The sequence below is a fragment of the Xiphophorus couchianus genome, chromosome 9, assembly GCF_001444195.1.
Source record: "Xiphophorus couchianus chromosome 9, X_couchianus-1.0, whole genome shotgun sequence".
NCBI classification, from domain to species: Eukaryota; Metazoa; Chordata; class Actinopteri; order Cyprinodontiformes; family Poeciliidae; genus Xiphophorus; species Xiphophorus couchianus.
The window spans coordinates 867,794-888,597 of record NC_040236.1 but is presented as its reverse complement, the minus strand read 5'-3'; the positions used below and the strand labels follow the sequence as shown (position 1 = coordinate 888,597).

Genomic DNA, 20,804 nt, shown 5'->3' with positions numbered 1-20,804 from the left:
CCCACCACCGGAGCCAACTCACCACCAGGTAGTGGTCAGTGGACAGCTCCGCACCTCTCTTCACCCGAGTGTCCAAGACATACGGCCGCAGATCCGATGAAACGACGACAAAGTCGATCATCGAACTGCGGCCTAGGGTGTCCTGGTGCCAAGTGCACATATGAACACCCTTATGCCTGAACATGGTGTTCGGTATGGACAATCCATGACGAGCACAGAAGTCCAACAACAGAAAACCATTCGAGTTCAGATCGGGGGGGCCGTTCCTCCCAACCACGCCCCTCCAGGTCTCACTGTCATTGCCCACGTGAGCGTTGAAGTCCCCCAGCAGAACAAGGGAGTCCCCAGGAGGAGCACTCTCCAGTACCCCCTCTAAGGACTCCAAAAAGGGTGGGTAATCTGAACTGTCGTTCGGCCCGTAAGCACAAACTACAGTCAGGACCCCATTCCACGTCCCAAGAGCCAGCTTCTGCAACCGAGGATCGGATCGCCAGGGTCCCCTCCCTCTGCTGCCACCCATCCCACACTGTACCCGACCCCTTTGGCCCCTCTCACAGGTGGTGGGCCCATGGGAGGGGGGACCCATGCTTCCTCTTCGGGCTGAGCCCGGCCGGGCTCCATGGGTTAAAGCCTGGCCACCTGATGCTCGCCATCGTGCCCCCCCTCCAGGCCTGGCTCCAGAGTGGGGCCCCGGTGACCCGCGTCCGGGCGAGGGAACGCCAAGTCCAATGTTTTTGTCTGTCATTGGGGTCTTTGGGCTGCGCTTTGTCTGGTCCCTCACCTAGGACCTGTCTGCCTTGGGTGACCCTACCAGGGGCCTGAAGCCCCAGACAGCATAGCTCCTAGGATCATTGGAGCACTCAAACCCCTCCACCACGATAAGGTGGCAGCCCAAGGAGAGGCATGACGAAACCATCGCTAACATTATCCCTCAGTCTTGTGTAGTTGGGGCCTTCTGTTGGGACATCCAAAGGGAGATTCAAGAAACCCAAATACTAGAACCAGACCCAGGGTCGGGACCTCCTAATAGAATCTACGTTCCCCCCGCAGTCAGATCAAGACTCCTCCAATGGGCTCACACTGCTAAATTCTCCTGTCATCCTGGAGTCAATCGCATGCTTGCACTAATCTGTCGTTCCTACTGGTGGCCCAACCTTTATGCCAACGTTAAAAATTATGTACTTACTTGTCCAGTCTGTGCCAGAAGTAAGGCCCGCAATCAGCCCCCCAGTATGCTGCTCCAACCTCTCGCAATTCCAGGACGCCCCAGGTCTCACATAGCCCTCGACTTTGTCACTGGTTTGCCATTTTCTAAGGGTTTCATTACCATCCTCACTATAATCGACAGTTTTTCAAAGTCTTGTCACCTCATCCCAATACAAGAACTCCCCTCCTTGCAAGAGACTGCTCAGCTCCTCATTAAACATGTTTTTCATCTCCATGGAACCCCCCTTGAAATCCTGTCTGACCGAGGTCCCCAGTTTGTTTCCAAGGTCTGGAAGGAGTTTGGGAGGGCGTTGGGGGCCAGAGTGGTGCTTAGTTCTGGTTTTCACCCACAAACAAATGGCCAAACTGAGCAGCTGAATCAGGAACTTGAGACCTCTCTCCATTGTGTGCACCTGTAACCCCACCTCTGGAGTTCACAGCTACCCTGGATTGAATATGCTCACACTGTCATGTCTCATCAGCTACTGGGTTGTCACCATTCAAATCTTCCCTTGGTTACCAGCCACCATTATTTCCTTCACAGGAACAAGAACTCTCTGTCACTTCCATCCAGCACAATCTCCATTGATGCAGGCACATCTGGGATCAAACCATCGCTGTCCTCAACCGCTCTGCATCTCAGAATCGGCGCCTAGCTGACAGGAGGAGAAGTCCTGCACCTCAATACCAGCCTGGTCAAAAGGTATGGCTCTCTACCAAGGACATAACACTGAAATCTTTCAATAAAAAGCTGCCTATCAGGTTCAGTGGACCCTACGAGATATCCTCGATTCTCAGCCCCACCTCAGTAAGTCTCAAGCTCCATGACAGTTTACAAATCCACCCAGTTTTCCACGTCTCATTGATTAAGCCCGTTGTCTCAAGTCCTTTGTGCCCTCTTTCCAAACCCCCTCCACCCGCCCGGGACATTGATGAGGGCCCCACATACATGGTTCGCAGTATCATGGGTATTCGACGTCGTGGTAGAGGTTCCCAGTACCTGGTGGACTGGAAGAGTTATGGCCCTGATGAACGGTCCTGGGTCCCCGTTCCTTCATCTTGGATCCATAGTTGCTCTGCAATGTTGAGGCTTTTTGTCCATCCTGCTCCTCTTGGTCGCTGGGTGGCGGCCGTTGAAGGGGAGGAATGGTATTGTCAGGATCTGGGTTTCTGAAAGTGTCTCTCCCCATTGGCTTTCTGCTGAGAGCGGGCTGGAAGAGAGCTGCAGCTCGTTGGGATCTTCAGCCAGAGAGGATTTAAGGAGCTCCCAGACCTCACCTCTCTGCCGGATGATTACTCCCTCATGGTATAAGCCTGACCCCCAAACCCGTAATCCCACCTGCAGCTCTGAACCTCACCTGCCTGCCCGCTCCAGCCCACAGTTCATTCCTGTTGGAGACACTTACCTTGGACCTCCCGATTGGTTGCCAGGATCCATCCAGCTCCTTTCCCCCTCCCGTTGAAAAGCCTACCAGGAAACGTAAGCTAATTTCTCCTACTGTCCTATCAAACATTCTGCCCCTCTCACACAGTCATTGACCCGTCTCTCTGCTTCCAGATGAACCCCAGACCTGATCCAAAGGATGACCTGCAGACACCTGTAATTGTATTTTGTAAATAAATTCTTAACTTACTATTGCTTCCAGGGTCTGATTCTGCATGTGGGTCAGAAGCTTACCCTCAAACATGACATACATATTAGATATAGTTGAAAAAATTATAAAAATTTATTTTTGCTTCTTACCACTTCATATTTTCATATTAAGATGTTTGATAGTAATTTATCTTTATCTATGTACTGTGTATATATATATATATATATATATATATATATATATATATATATATACTTTTTTGGTAACACTTTATTTGACAGGGTGTGAATAAGACTGACATGACACTGTCATAAACATAACACCTGTCATGAACATGAGTAAGTCTTCATGAATATTTATGACTGTTGTCATAAAATGTCATTCGGTAAATAATGACATTTTAATGCAAAGTTGATATTATTCAAAATGTCTTTGTTATGACAATTTGACATTAACCAAGAAATCGTGATCTGTCATAAATTTGTTATAAAAGTTTTACCGATTAAATTTTAAAAATTATGTAGCTTAATCTGGTAATATTATATTGCTCTGCCATTTTGTTTAGTCTTAAATTTCTAATTGATCTAATTGATCTGAAGTTTTACAGCAAGATGTCTACAAAGCACTTATGCACTTTGCATTTGAAACATTATTTAAGGCTATTTAAAGTAGTGCAATACATCATCTCCACCAGCGAGAGGCAGCAGTGCACAAACAGGTGTGCAGTGTGTTGGTGAAGAAGAAATCTTCCATCTTGTGGGGCCAACCTAACACAAGCTATAATGGCCAGACCTCCTGTTTAAAAAGAAGTCGAAATTTGACACCTAATACATATGAGGTATGTGTCTTATTAACTTTACATTTTCTTTGAGACAAAAACATTGACTATGTTCTCTTTCTTTGTAATGTTAGCTATGAGCAATTCAGGCCAATCCTACCTTTCTGTAAGTTAATGTCAGCTAAGTTTATTAAACTCCATTACTGTAAGATTAGCCCTTAATATTAAACATATTTTAAAGGCAGGCAAATAGGTTGCCTGCCTTTAAAGGAGACCCATTTTAGCCTAAGGACATATGGTGGGGAGTGGGATGAACAAAGGTGGCTAATGAAGACATGCTACAGGTGTGGAGGGTGCTAATGAGGACCAGCCACCAGAGAAAGAAGTCCTTGTTTGAGTAAAGAGGAAGAAGCAGATTAAATATACCCCAAGAAAATTAGGTAAGTCATTTTTGTGTTACTATTTTCTTCAGGTGAAGGGGGGTAGGTAAGTGGGGAAGGGGAAGCAGGAATCAACATCCACCAAGTTAACAAGTTACATTTTAGACAACTAATTGTTGTCAAATATAAAACTGATGTTCAATCTATTTATTATTTATTAATAAAATTCTTAAGTCATAAGCCAGAGTATCTGGTTGGAAATAATTTCAAATGCTCATTAAGTGAAAAGATACACTCATGTACCTAAAACCATACATTAAATGATGCATTCTGAATAACAACAGGCTGCATGAACTTCTGCCAAACTAATATTTGATCATAATAATTTTGTTGCGCTCCAGTCATTATGCTACTTGTATTAAGAAATAATTGTATTGCACTTTATAACAACCAGTCTAGTTAACTACTGTAGACATTTGTCTGCCAGTCTAGCATTTTGACAGTGTGCAGCAAGGGACATTTTTGGAATGGTATTTAAATAAATGCTGAATTAAGATCACATTACATTTTTTGTTTATTTGTTTTTGTTCCTTTTTTGAAGTGACCTCAGTGGATTGAGTCATCATGCACTATGAGAATGTCCAGAAGAGATTCACCAAGTTTGAATTCATGAAAAGGCTTTCACCATGATTAACTATTGCAAGAACAGTTATAATTTCTGAGCATTTCCTTCAAAGTGCTTGTAACGGATAGTGAACTATCTAAAATAAATTGCCCAAATAATTTATATTTGTAGACTATTTAAAGTAAATTAAGAATTTTCTAAATTAAGTATGACGCAGATTGTTTATGGATGTTTGTCTGTTTTGATTAGCATTTTTTTTTTTTTGTTTAATGGTATTTACACTTTGTAATGTTTTGGGGGTTTTTTTGTTGTACCTCTTGGGTTGCCGTAACTAATGAGGGCAGGCCCTTTAAAGGCTGGTAGAATCGTTGTGTCAATCAATGACTTCAACTGTCAAGCTGAATAGCATGAAGAAATCAACACTTAGTGTTCCCTAGTGAAAGCAGCGAGGTATGTTTTGTTTTGTTGTTTGTATTGTAAGTTTATGTTTGTATTCTAATATTTGTATATGTTTTAGTTTTCACGGTGACTGTGGTGACTGAGGTGATTCTGAATCAGTAGAAGAAAAATAAAAAACGCTAAATTCACCCGTCGAGACTGGCTGGTTAATTCAACTGCTGGGGAGCTGCTACAGTGCTGCTTCCAGGAAATGAAGACAATAAGAAGATCTCCCTGTTTTCAGAGCGTTACAGGAGGGCTATAACAAAGGAGATGGCTGACACAATCGAAGCAAAAAATATTAGGACTGTTGAAAGAATCTATTTTCTTAAGTTAAAGAATAATGTAATTCTGTTTGTCTTTCATCAGTATTTCAGATACAATATACTGAACAGAAGTTAAACATTGTTTGAAGAACAAATAATCCTTTGTTTTATTCCAATGTACAAAGGGTTCATTCGACAACTATGATGGTAGTTATACGTAGTCCAGTGTTTTCCACTTCACTTGAGGTAAGACTTAATGACAATTAATAACATCTTTATAACTGTTGCTACTTGTTTTACTTTACTTGAGGTAAGACACTGTAATAACTGGTGCTGCTTGTTCCACTTGATGTAAGAGGAATTATTAATGACTCTGTTATTAAATCATTTGACAGTGTAATAAAGCTTATTGAAATCTTTATTGTTGGTCCTACTTGTTGCACTTTATTTCAGGTAGGGGAAATATTAATTACTGTTTTGTTAAAGCTTTTGACAGTGTAATAACACTTAATGACATTATTATGACTACTATTATGGCGTATGATGATTCTTGGTTAATTTCAAGTTGTCATAACAGACATTTTTGTCTAGATTAATGTCAAGTTGTCATAGAGACATTTTGAATAATGTCAACTTTATATTAAAAATGTCATGATTTACTGAATGACACTTTATGACAACAGTCATAAATATTCATGAAGACTTACTCATGTTCATGGCAGACGCTATGTAATGTTTATGACAGTGTCATGTCAGTCTTATTCACACCCTGTCAAATAAAGTGTTACCATTTTTTTTTTTAAAGTACAGACTTCCTTCCTCACCTGTTTGTCCAAATAGCCTTTTCCTTCAGGATCAGCCAAATCCCAAATCTATAAGACAAAAAACACAAAATAAAACAAGAAATTAACTGAATTGGTTACTTCACTGCCTCTCTGTCCTGAGGGGCAGATGGAAAAGTGTCCTCCTTACCACACACCTTGTGACACTTTATATGTGTATATATGACTTAGGGGTCTCCGACCACAATGTCATTTCCATGGCGTTGACATCATCATGCAGTCTATGCAAGCAAGCATAAGCTTAATATAGGTTTTAGAAATCTAAGCAAAACGAACACAGAACTTTGGGCAGAGGACATTCAGCTTTCCATGCACTCTCCAAACATAACTCGCCTCCAAATCATAGTGCAGCAAATAGAGTAGCTGCTCCCTCCGTATCTAGGCCTAGATACACCACTGGATAAAAGACAGAGGGAGCAGCCGCTCTATTTGCTGCACTATGATTTGGAGGCGAGTTATGTTTTTTCGTAGTTAACGTTTTTAACTGAATAAACATAACCACATATAGTAAACATATATAATAATGACCTTTACATATAGTAATAAACATTTCCACATATCACCTCCGATGTCCACCGGACTCTCAGTTGCCATGTCAACTCCATTCTTAAGTCACCGCGCTTTCTGATTGGCTACCTGTCACATTCAACAGGCTCCGTTCTGGCTCCCAGTCAGGGAAAACCCCACAGGCTGCGATAATCAGGCCAAGACAATGCACCACCACGTAACACACCACACACTGCAGGAGGTTGTAAGATTGTCGTAAAGGGAAAATCGGGGCCAAAAATAAATAAATAAATAAATAAATAAAAGGCTTTAGAGGGAACACCAACATGCAGTAGCCTTAACTGACTGTTAAGGCTACTGTTTAGACAATCACACGTATTCAAGTAGCTGCGCAAAGGTGAGCCGTGTAAATGAGGAGAGCTTTGGCTCAGAACATCGCCAATGGAAGGATTCAGAGGGAGCCATTGATCAGAGATCATATTGATCTGCTGGGAAATGTTGATGATGATTTATTAGTGTTTAGATTAATCTAGACTGATCATCTTGGAGCTCTGAGCAGAACTTAAAGAAGGAGCCATGTGGTACCGGTACCGGTCCAGCTGCAATCATCTTTCAGTCGAGCCAGGCCCGCTTCATGAATGCGCCTTATGGACAGAAAGCATCTCTATTCTGTAAATGTACAACTTCTGCACATGATTCCACTATTTATAACAGTGGCGTATCTAGGCCTGTTTTAGGGGTGCTTTTTCAGGTTGCCACCCTTCCCGTAAAATACGGAGTCATCCCATATTTGGCCGTTAAATGTGTGTCCTGTAGTGAACCGATACATAACTGTCCGATAGAAACGCCTATCATACACACATCAACACTACATCCTGTGACCAAAATAAAACACAGGATATATTAACGTCAGCTAAATTGTCGTGGCGGGAGCTAAAGGACCCCAGAACGCTACGGACCGACGCTGAACGTCACCGTTGCCTAGAGATGGACACTACGCAGCTGCGGTGAGCTGCTATCAACCCGCATCTTTTTAAAAAGTCCTCGACCCGATTCCATGTACTTAGAAGCAAAAACGCTTTTAAAAATAGACGTGAATGAAAAGACGCGCATTATAAGCTGAACAATTTCAGAGAGGATGGATGCTGTGTACATCGAAAGACAAAAGAAAATGTGTCCGTCATGGCGCAGTGTGCTATGATAGAGAGAATAGATCAGGAGAGGAACCGCAGACCCATCAGAACCTAAAGAACCAGAAATCAGAGTCTCTTCATCCTCAATCATCTCCTGAGGCTGATATGGTACAGAACATTTAGTTATGATTGATTAAGTTTCTTATTGTGATTTTACAGCATTGGCTTTATTTATTTGAAGAGTATTTTGTAGTTCTGTACAAAATGTTGTATAGCCTATGTGCAAAATATTTGGATAAATAATGGGTTAGTCTGATCCCGGTCCTTAGCCTTGTTAATTACTCTTATTGGTCTTTTTTGAAGTTTGATTAGTGACTGTTGTGTTGTTTTGTAATTAATTTCTCAAATCTCTCTGGAGTCACTTAAATAAGGTCAAACTAAAGAACAGTGCAGAATGTTAGGCTGTTTCTGTGTGAATAGAAAGGTGTTTGGTACTGAAACTATGATTGTCTCACTTCATAAACTGTGAGCTGAAATATTAAAACCTCGACTCATCATGTCTACTTTTCCATAGATGGACATTCATTCTTGTTTAAAGAAAAAAGGCCAACAGCCGCATAACATTTAGATAAAATAAGGGTGATGGAATTTCTAAGTAAGATTTTCAAATAAAGTTCAGGTTAATGACTAGTTTTCACTAGTCATTAATCTGACCTTCTACCTTGATAATAAACTGGTTTTAGGTTTATTAATCCTATAAATTTAGTAAAATGTTCTTCAAATGACTGGAAATGCATAGTTTTGAGTAGATTTTATTTTACTTTCCGGGAGAGCAGAACCCACTAGGACTGTGTCTCTCCACAGCTGCTAGTGTCTCGTTAATGTTAGCAGATGTTGGCAGGTATGATGTGGTCTTGAGATTCTGTTTCAAACTGAGTTTATACACCTCGGGGAAAAAAATCACTTTCTCTGATTTTACTCTTTACTGTACAAGTATATGTTTGAGTAAAATGAACATTGTTCTTTTGTGCTATGAAGTACTGACATGTCTCTCAATTTTGTTTGTGAATTTATGTAAATAAGCAGTTAGATTTAGAAAACTGCACCAACGAATATCTTCTCATGGGTCTTAGCCCAGCTGGGGGCTAAGCACCTCTAAAGGTCAGATCCTAGAATTATCAAACGCCTTTTCTTTTTGTTTCGTCTTTTATCGCTTAAAATTAGCCCACAAATTATCACTGTTGTTCCTACATCCTCATCCATGTTTGTTTATTCTAAATTCATGTATGGTATTTTGGGGGCTTTACTGGATTTTCTTCTAGAATCGGGATGTTCGTGAGTGGAATCGGTTCGTGTGTGGTGTGTTGCTCCTGCTGTGTGGCTGGACACACGGACCGATCGAATCTGTTGTACTTTTATCAGCTCTCTGGTCACAGAGGTTTGGAAAATCGGCCAACAATTCTTAAATCGTACCGTGTGAACCAGACTTAGAACTCATAAGCTGTACTACTCTCGTCTTGACCACTGCCCTAATGCTCTCTGACTCTGGTTGCTATGGTAACGTTTACACATCCCTTCAAAATAAGATTCAGATGCGCAACAAAAACGAACATTTTATTTTCATGAAAATTTTAACTCACAACAACGACAAATTAATGGGAATGCTTCGCTTGTTTCTCTGCAACGAGACGGTCCCACCTGGGAGTGATGAGAAACAATGACACCTGAAGTGTTGCTTATGCACAGGATGCTTGGTCTCCTCGTGGCGAAGCAGTTTGAAGCTTCATTCCTTCATTAGCGAACCAGTCGCCGCATATCATGCAGAGCTTGGAATGTGGGAATCACCTACTGGGATAAATCCATTCTCCTGTCTCTTCTCTGGGCCTTTTCACCTTCGCAAAGAAACTTTCCAAAGACATCTGTTCTGTTTCTTACTCATTTTGCTGCTTGTGAGCTCAATGTTGGCGCGCAAGACGTAACCGAGAGAATCCGGTTAAAGGATTTTGAAAATAAAAGGTCCTCCAGACTCAGACAACACATAAAACATAAATATTTAATTATTTCTTGCGTGGCCCGGTACCAATTGGTCCACGGACCGGTACCGGTCCGCAGCCCGGGGGTTGGGGACCACTGATCTAGGAGTATTTGAGCAGGCTGCCAGCACTTCGACGCCTAAGTGTTAGCCAATAATGGTACTCTGTGCCCCTCTGAGTTTGCTCCCTGTGTGTTTCTGACATTACTTCTAGTAATATATTGCTGTTGCCTCTCCTTCAGGTGTTTCCTAGTGATGCCTGAAGCCAGAGTTCCTGGCTTTCTGGATTTTCCCCTTGTGACGCCATGGATTGTTACCCACTAGTTGCCCGAGTCCCTCCCTCGCCTCTGCAAATGAACCATAAGCAGTTCCTGGATTCTCACCTGGCAGTCGGATTGCTCCTTGTTCCTCTTCACCTGAACTTACCTGTACTCCCTCCACCACAGCCTTCGCCATCCACCTCCAACAAACTCACCGTCTGAACTTCATCGGAACCTGGATCATCTCAAAGACCCCTACAGGAGACCACAGTACTTTCCCCCCCTGGTGGAAAATCTTCATCAGCTCAAATAAGATCAATCCAATCTTCTCTAAAGCTCAACTGTCTGACATACCTCGAACTCACCATCTCTCCCTCACTGCTCTTCAGAGTAGAGACGACCCCGGCTTCCTTCCACAGGATAAAGAACTACACATTCTCACATTTTCATCATTATAACAAAAAACTTTATTTATCTGATTTCCTGTTCTCCTGAGCATGTTCTGTATGTGGACAAAGAAACCTGAACCCATCATGACAGGCTTAGTTAGTCTCCAGACCTGCACCCAATAAATAATCTTTGGAGGGAGCTGAAAACCCATATTGCCCAGTGATAGACCCAAAATCTGAAGGCACAGAACTCTTCGGACATAAAACCGTTCTGGGATGGTATGCTGCTCTGTCTCAGCAGATTCAGCATTACGTGTCTGATGTTTAAAGGCTCTTATGAATAGGTGTTAATTTCACAGCTGCGCTTCTGATGTGTGTTCCCCTTAACTGCTGTTACAGCATAACATAGCTTACCTTCCCCAATGTACTGTCAGGTAGTCCAGACTTTTTGAGAAACAGCGCTGCTTCTGTTGGTCCTACTCTGCCAGTGTTTTCAGGATCCACCTTAAAAAATATCCACAGAAATTTTAGTCAGTCATGTAATGGTGCATTCACACCAAACGCATTTTGCGCGTCTGGTTTACATTGAAAGCCTATGTGGAGGCGCGTTGAGGGACAATGGTGCATTTCTAGTATCTAGAACGGCGCGATTTTAGGCATTTTGAGCAATTGACACATCAAGTGCGTCCAACAATTGATTTTGACGCATCTGATGTGCTCTCGACACGCCTCCACATAGACTTTGAACCAGATGCACCTGATGCATGAAACGCTATGTGTACAGGAAAATGTCAAGTGCCTGCGTCAAACTGCAGACATTGAAGGGTCGGCTGCGTTTTTGACGCGCATAACGTATTTGATGTGAACGCACCATTAGCTATGTTCTTTTATTTCTCAGAAGTAGTAAAAAGGTTAGTCACATTAGTGGGGTCATCATCTTACCTGTCTGTAGAAGTTCTCATAAACAGGATTCCCACTCACCACCTATCGCAAAATGTTTTGACAATTAATAACATTTGTGATGTTAAAGCTGAATAGGCTAATACTGTGCATACATACACACATGCAGACACTTACATTTACATATATCAGTGATGTGCGGTGTGGTTCATAGCTGGTGAGGCACTGTCTTAATCATAATCATATTTACAAATATAGAGCCCCTGCATGTTATTGTTTACATAAGGAAATTTCGTGCATGCGGACAAAGCTGGAGGGCAAAAAGACTATTCTTTTAAATGTCATCCATAGCCGCACTGCCGCGGCAGAATAATTTCGTTAATTCAATCGAACTTGGATATGTAGGTATTATTAATTTCGTGCTGTGCTCCACAGCAAAGGGAAAAACCATTAAAGTACAACTCGAAACCACGTCTTTCTCGCCCTCTGAATCAGCGCAGCTACGCGAAAATGCAAAAATTCAGAGATTTTCAAGAAAAAATAATCACAGCTGGTTAAGCTAAATGAAAAATAGGTACTTTATAGTACAAACCACAGAGTGAAAATGGCAATATAAATTATTTTATCATTGGGGCCTGCCAGCATTACATAGGAAAAGCATAGGAGAAGCCTTGCAAAGTAAGGCATTTCAATGCTTACGATGGTGACGTATAAAGCGAAAAATGAGTGAAATTTCCAACTGCCAAAATGCAGAGTGTAACTGACACCAACTGCCGCTCTGTTAGAGTGAGAAATGGAGTAGATTTTTGACCCCCAAAATAATTTTGAAATCGCCTTCACATCTACAAATATCGCTCTATTGGTATGAATGTCGGTCATGATATCGCACTGAATGCCTGCTCCCATACAATGTTTTCGAAATTTCTCTAGGGCTGATGGTTTTCTGTCAAGGTGCTTCAGAGTGAAATCATGTGACAGGGTTAAGGGTCCCAGCCATTCATTTTCAGCCTTTTCTCAAAAATTTCAGAGTTCAGCGCAGACCATCTTTCTCTCATCGCTGCTATTACTGTGAGTGAGGTACAGATATGAATCGTGGTACTATCGGAGATGAGAAATAGCTCTCTCATACGCTTCTCTCATACAAATTCGAAACCATATTCAAAACACGGTTTTGAATACGTCTCACAGTTCCTGAATGGGAAGGAGTTGTTTGGACTGCTTTTTTCAGAAAAACTGACTTGGTTTCTCACAAAGATATAATTCTTTCTCCACCTGTCTGTCTCACACACACGATAGTTGGCTGAGGATTAATAACTATAGCAACAACACAGAAAGGCAGAGCTGCTGGTTTGGACTACAAAGACACCATCTCTGTAGTTCTAACCATGGCAGAACACTTAGTTAATACAGAGGGCAGAGCATAATGTCAGCACTACAAATATGGTGGAACTCTTAATTACTACAGAAGGAGGCTGAGCAGGATGTTAGAACTACGGACATGGCAGAATGTTTTGGGCATTATATAACCGGTTTAACCCTACCACTGTTACTCATAGGATTATTGATGCTAATTGTTAGCATCAGAGCGCTGGGTTCCAACCGACAGGCACACTTTGGCAGGCCCCGTTTAAATTTCTTAAGAAATTTTCTAGTTATATATTATTTTTCCATGATGGCAGGTGAGGCACTGCCTCACCTGCCTCCCCTGACCACATGTCACTGACATATACTGTATATTAGCAATTCAAACAATTAATCAAATTATGGTTGTTGATTAATGGTTTATTAGATTAAAATTAGTTTGAATCGATTAATAATACCTTTTAGTGTTGCAGTTTGGCCGTGGAGCCAGTTTATAGAGAAACTAAGATGGTGTAGGGACTCCAGAATAAGAAAGAAAAAAGGTTCAAACAGAGTGTGGTGTGGGATGCAAAACGGGATGCATTTTGACTAGTGGTGCACCAATTGGAGTTTTCTAGCCGATCTTTTAAAAAGCTTAACCTGCCATTTCCGATTTTAGCCGATACCAATTTTTTTGGTCTAAAATGTTGCTTAATATTGCAAGAAATTTGTTGAGTTGACAACAGTTGGATAACTATTGTTAATTGTAAACGTGCAGATATAACTTGGGCCGGTCTGTCAGTCAAACCTTTCTCACCGGAGAGCAAAAGAGGACAGTGGTTGATTCTTAGACCTTTGCCAAACTAGATAAGATCGGCTCCACATGTAAAAATCGGGCAAAAAGAAATATTCAATCAGAGTCGAATGGAGGTTGCTTCAAAATAAACAATCCCGAGTTACTGAATCCAAACTTCCTGAGAGAACAGCTAGTGGACTAATGCTGGTTCTGATTGGTTGTTTCTGACTGAGCGGAGTAATTCTGCAGAATACAGGGAAGAGGCAACAATGTTTTTTTCAGAGATTATCTATCTTATTTTATTACATAGCAAAAGTTTTAATACATATGTAAAATCTTTTGTTTGTTTAAATTGCGTGCTACAGCTTTAAGCAGGTTCGATGTGAGAGTTCACTGCGGGTGGAGCAGAAGCGAAGCTCCGTCTGTGAAATATCACGACCAGTAGCGCTTAGCGGCGGTCCAACAGAGGGAGCAGAACCAGCATCTACTGCTAAAAGTATCGGGTTATTTTGTTTAGCTTTCAGACCACTATGGTCTTCCGGGTGAGAGTTGGTAGTTGTGCGCTGCTTTACCTGCTATTTGATCGCTCCAGATCGCTACATTGAGCCTCGATGTAGCCAAACTCCGTCAAGTGTTAGTTTTTTTTCAACGTCATATTAGATGTGTCGTGTTGATGCATTTTGACGTGCTTCACCCCCGAGGTATTTCTTCGGCAGAACACGCAAACTTCCCCATTCACTCTCAGAGCGTTATAGTTCCTCACCACATCGCTTAGGATTTGTTGCTGCACACTTGTGCAGTGTGAAGAAAAGAGGATATCAGCTGCAAATGCAGGCTGCAAAGTGAGATCAGCAACAAGAGACCGTGATCGGCGATCACCGATAATACACTTTTTCACGGAAAGCGGCCGATTATGATCAGTGGCCGATCGATCGGCACACCTCTACTACAAAGCTTAAGCTCATGGACGCTGTTCTTCCATGGACAATTGACTGTTGTTCTGACAGTCATAAAGGAGTCAAATAAGTTTAAAGATCTATCCCTCTTTTCTTAAATAAAATGTTATACTAATGCCATGTCATCATTCTTAACCTTTTGTACACACATTTGAGAAATATGCTAATGTAAGATCATTTTGAATGATATATACCCATAATACCCATCATCTGCCAATAAAATAGTGTGTTTAACACCAGTGAAGAAACTTTTAGTGGTATGTTATGATGTAGACCTCTTAGACTAAAAAATTGACATAAATTCTTAGCTTTCATTAAATATAAAATCAACCCAAATGTGCATGTGGATCCACATTCAGATGATGGTTGAATCAACATTGATATAATGTCGGTTATGGTTGAAACCCTAACATTGATTCAGCATGTAAGTCACCGACCACTTTCAATTTCATTTCAATGTCAGGCTTCAACATAGATTCAATGTCTCTGCCTGACATTGTTTCACTCATATTGTGTTATCATATTGTAAGCTGATCATTGCAGCTTAGGAATCAAAGACAATGTCATCTTTGGCATCACTTACAGGCTTTATTTACTTATTTGGAGGACATATGGTTTATGCTAATCTACTGTAATAGTATCACAAGCACAAAATCAATTCAAAATAACTTGGATATTCTTAATTTAGCATTCAAACCACGTTATTTGATTCAGATATGATGTCTATGTACATGGATTATGTGGCCATATTCCACATTCTTCTTTTTACACTTGTTTCTTCTTTGTTTATATAGCCACAAAGTGCAGCTGCAACGCAACTAGCAAGTTTAACCGAGTCACACTTCACTCTATCAAGATGAGACATTAGTTCAATCCTACCACTGTTAATGCATATGTTTAAGATGCATCAGCATAATAGAGATAAAATGAAGCATCGTGTACAGCACACATTCAACTCTCATCAGTATCACATTTAACCCTTCCTGGAATGTTACTCCATCCTTTTAACCTAGCATCTGAGCAACACTAGCTTTAGGAGTCAGCAGTACAACTGTGTTAGCCTTTAAGCTTGGGACAGGCTTGGTGTCTATGGTGACACTTTTTCTTACATGAGAAGCTATCATCTTTTTTGAAAACACCATGTGTATTTACATCAACAGTAGAGCCTAGTATCAGTGGATGCTAATCAATCCGCTAACAAACGCTAAAGGAACAGGCCTAGTTCCACTATCTATCTGCATTATAAGAAAGCCGCCTCGTATTTTCTGTCAACTCCACTTATGCTAATATTTATTGATGGACGATACGGTCTGACTCTACCGCTATGCAGTGCTTTCTCTTGAGGCAGATGATGGGGGAAATTGCAGCGTCGTTACCTGGGTGAGAGATGCGAGAGTTGCCATCTTCCCTGCTACTGCTGTGAACCGCTCTCCCCTCTGAAGCCCAGTGACACGCCTCCTACTGGAACCACCAGTCCAGTCATTAGTGAGCAGAGCATTAGGTCCAGACTGACTATCTGTGCTACCTCCTCATAGATAGATAGATAGATAGATAGATAGATAGATAGATAGATAGATAGATAGATAGATAGATAGATAGATAGATAGATAGATATCGGTGCTAAACGTCTAAAACTTCCGTTATTTTTACAAACCGAAAACTATAGCGGGTTGTGTTGATGTTAATTATCATCAGATAACATTCTTTGAGTGACGAGACCGAAACTTTTATGCTCAGCATATCATTGGAACAATTTATATACACGCAAAAACCACAAAAATATCACTTCCTTCATCTGACTATCCTATTTGTTTAAAATGAAAAGCTATCGTAGTTGTATGTACTACTCTTTTTATTAGAATAGGCCACCTTTAAAAAAAACATTTTAAATACAGAGGTGTTTGTAAGAATGAAACAGCATCAGACAGGGGAAACAGGTTTTTATTGAAATTAAATTAAATAGACATCTACACAGATCACTGCAAAGTATTTTTGCGCATTAATACGTTGTATGACAGTCTATTTCAAATGCAGCGCAGCCACAATGTGTCCACCGAACTGCGCAGGTCACTGTGCTCCTGAAATGATAGGATATGATTAATATACACCAATATTACATCGCTATTACACAGCTTCAATATTCCACGCTACCAACACGCTATATTTAGCACACTAAGTAATAAAACTAGTGTTTTGCGTTTTTGTTTTTTTTATTGAGGACTACTGTTAAACAAGATATAAGAGCAACAAGGAACATCTCCATTAATTAACAGTAGTTACACTGAATTCTCTTTGGTCTTCTTCATAATAAATATTTAGAACCTGACACAAATATATTATTCCACCTTAGCTCACTTCTAGCACACAATTACAGCAGCACTAGTCTCCAAGTGCTGATAGCTTACTCAAACTAACAAATATTTGATTTATTTCAAACAAGTTTTTAAAAACAAGCTATCTGTAGGACAGAAAGAAAATCCTGCATACATAACCAAGAACAAAAACAATTAGCTTACCACTCATTTTCTGCTTGAAAAGGAGTGGTAAGAACACTTATACCTTATCTCAATTTAATGACTTACTTACAATGCCCTAATTATCAAAAATTAGTAATTAAAACTATGTTATAATATTCACGTTCCTGTTCAATATACTGTGCTAAAGAGCCAACAAATAAAGTATATTACATAGACAAAATGGTTACAAACTACAGTAACTCATAAGACAAGAAAATCTATGGATACATAGTAACAGTAATAACAACAATTTCAATAACAATTGGATATACACCAACAGAATAATTACCAATTCTTTGCCAATGCTGTAAGGTACTCTGTTATATTTAATATCTACAAAAATATTTGTAAATTGGTAAATAAACATTTAAACAGAAAATACGTTTCATAAAGATCAACAAACAAAATGTATATTTAAATGATTTTGGATTTGAAAATATCAAATCATAATTTTCTCCAGCATTATATTGAAAAATAAAGAGCAACTGTTTCCAAATTCACAGGAATTGTTGTTGATGATGAGATGAATAAGATTTGGAGGTAAATTAATTTGTTGTTATTATTTGTTATGGAGGGAGAACGGATTATTTCTGGGAGCTAAAATATATGGTCCCCCCTAATAAATCTGGCAAATAATTAGCAAGAGTTTCCAAAATCACAGGATTTGTTGTTGATGAAGAGAGGAATAGGCACAGTTACATAGTTTGTGAAAAAATAATTAGCCAGAAATTTCTCTTATCCAGTAATCTGTCATATTTAACATTGGAAGGGGATTTTCCAGAAAGCCTAACTCTCATCTTTTCAGGAAATCTAATCTTCGTGCCCTGCTATCAGCCAGATTCCACCCTATTATATTAGCAATGAAGAATTATAAATTCACACAATGTGTTGGAAAACTGTGTTTGGTTACTGACTTTGTTTTTGTCAGGCTTAAGTGACAAAAGTTGGGAAAAAATGATTCTCTTGGCCATTAAAAACAACACAAAACTGTGTTGGAAGACCTCGTTTATTTCTTTCTTTTACGATTTTGTTAGGCTGCCGATTAAACTGAATGTTACAACCTTGACATGATCATATGAGTTGTTTTACTGAGAAATCGATCAGAAAATGAACGGATCCTCTCTGGCTGCAGTGCGCACTCCCGACACAGAATGAACAGAATTTCGCACAAGACCGGCATTAAAGCCTGTTTTTATAAATAACCATATCACATTATTTCTCAAGGTAATTTACACTGAGGAGTTCTGGTCGGTTCCTTAAACTGGTAAACACACGTGGCTGGTGCACAAAGACGAAATAAATGAACTCCAACAACTTTGATTCAGGCATGGTCATCTACTTGAGGAGACGTGGATTCACGGTGGGACCGGGGTCTGCAAACAAATTGTATATATGGCTCTGTATATTACATATAATATACATTATTATATATAATATATTATATATAATATACCATATATATAATATATATGGAATATTATATACATAATTATATATATTATATACATTAAATATATATAATTATATTATATATAATATACCATTCACTCTGTATATATAATATACAGAGTGAATGGTATAAAAAATCCCATTAGAAGAAGCTAGATCATTTCAAAGTTTATATGAGAACAGGTTGGCATTAGTTTCTTGCAGGAAACACAGTTGTCAAATAAAGAGCATGAGAAAATAAAGAAAATGTGTTATACAAAAAAATATTACAGACATAAACATAATCTTACAGATCTGGAGAAAACAGAGGGGTAGCCATTCTCATATCAAACAATATCAGGTTTGATTTTATTGCAGAACATAAAGATAAAGAAGGCAGATTTGTGTTGTTGAAGGTAAAGCTGGAAAGAGGAAGAGGTCACTCTATGTAATGTCTATGTTCCCCCTGGTAGTAATATAGATTTCTTTAAGGAGGTATTTAGGCTTGTGACCACAGAAGCAATTGGCACATGTACTGTATATGTGCAGGTGATTTTAATTTCCTAAACCCAAAAATGGATATAACTAGTAGAGAGCAAAGTAGAACTCACTTGGAAAAGCAATATTTGTAAGAATTGGGACTCACAGATATATGGAGATATTTCCATAAACATGATTGTGAATTTACTTTTTACTCAACTAGGCATAACATACTAGAATTGATTTTTTTTTATGGTCAAAAGGAACCTTCACAGAGTGAGAGATTGTATAATAGGACAAAGAGATATTTCTGATCACTCTGATTTAACTATGAAAATTAATTTAGCTAGAAGCCCTAAAAAGACCTTATGGAGGCTTAACACAAGCTTATTAAGTAGTACTGCATTCAAAATGGAAATGGCAGAGGAGCTTAAAATATACTTAAAATTTAATTAGAATGGAACAGTTAGCCCTGCAATTCTACAGGATGCGGCTAAAGCATATATTACAGTTAAAATAATTGCAAAATGTGCTAATTTGAAGAAGATTAGAGCAAAAAAAAAAAAAAACAACTAACAAACATGCAGAAAAATGTAAAAAGATTGGAGCAGCTGCATTCGATTAGCAAATGCCCCTCCTTACTGGAACAAACAAGGCCTATAAAACAGGAGACTAAAAATTTTAAGTGAGGAAATAACAAAAAGAAACTTAAATATATGAAACAAAGGTATTATGAGGCAGGGCCTAAAGCTTCTAACGTGCTTTCATGGAGGCTTAGGAAACAACAGGTGGAAAACACAATCTATAAATTTCAGAACCCAAAAACTAACAAAATAACTAATAAACTTGAAGAAAATCAGAGATAATTGGAAGCATATTATGCAGCTTTGTACACACAGACGGACAAAATGAATAATTAAACAATTTTAAAAAATTCTGAATTTCTTGGATCTTCCATCTATAATAAAAACCCCCCCAAAATGACAAGTTAATGGCAGAAATATCAGATGAGGAAGTTGACCGTGGGATATCAAATCTTAAGACCAGCAAATCACTGGGTTGTGATGGGTTCCCTCCTGAGTGGTATAAGGCCATGAAGGAATCTGTTCTCCCACTATTAATGGCTTCCTTCAACTACACCCTGGCAGGGGGCGCTCTCCCGCCATCATGGCAAGATGCATTTATATCGGTCATACCAACGGTGGGGAAGTACAAAACGGATCCTAGAGGGTATAGACCAATTAGAGTATTAAATATAGACTACAAACTATATGCTGCAATATTAGCTAAGAGATTAAGTATCCTGATAGACGAGGACCAGACAGGTTTCATTGGTAATAGACAAACGCATGATAGTATAAGAAGGACCATTCATACAGTATTATTGATCAAATAATTAAAGAAAAAATCAAGTGCAGCCCTTCTCAGCTTAGATGCCAAAAAGACATATGATACTATAGGGTGGGAGTTTTTGTTATATGAGGACCTGGACAGGTGAAGCCTGCTTCCCTTTGACCTCAGCAGCAGAATCCGAGTCAGAAGATAAATGTTCTTCAAGACTATTGTACATATTTGCAGGACGCCCAGTAGAGGTTCCAGCAAAACAATTTAGGGAGTGGGGTAAACATTTTTCAAGATTTATATGGAGCAATAAAATAATAGACAATGTTTTGAGGTTCCAAATGTTGTGAGGTTACTCCAGAATAAAATAAAATACAGTATAAAATATGAATATAAATATGAATATAAAATATAAAGTGCAGGACTGACAGTAAAATTCTGTTTCTCAAGATGTGTTCTTCAGTTCAAAGAAGAACTGAAGAACACCACGCACACACACACACACACACACACACACACACACACACACACATACACATACACTATATACCTGTTAAAGAAGGCTGGTTCAGTTTTGGAGACAACTGTGGAGATT

At 39.6% G+C, this 20,804-nt stretch overlaps 1 protein-coding gene across 6 annotated transcripts in view; it reads right to left on the bottom strand.

Moving 5' to 3' along the window:
- Window positions 1-15,919, bottom strand: part of eps15l1a (epidermal growth factor receptor pathway substrate 15-like 1a) — a 146,184-nt gene extending 130,265 nt beyond the window's left edge. For all 6 annotated transcript variants that reach the window (XR_003596731.1, XM_028026750.1, XM_028026749.1 and 3 more), the window contains exons 1-4: window positions 15,821-15,919; window positions 11,394-11,435; window positions 10,866-10,955; window positions 6,113-6,160 (exon numbers count right to left, since the gene is read on the bottom strand). Coding sequence is in view for 5 of the 6 variants with exons in the window: in XM_028026750.1 (XP_027882551.1) it covers window positions 6,113-6,160; window positions 10,866-10,955; window positions 11,394-11,435; window positions 15,821-15,847 (207 nt within the window). In the remaining variant the exon portion in view is untranslated. The remainder of the gene's footprint in view (window positions 1-6,112; window positions 6,161-10,865; window positions 10,956-11,393; window positions 11,436-15,820) is intronic.
- Window positions 15,920-20,804: the final 4,885 nt, after the last annotated feature.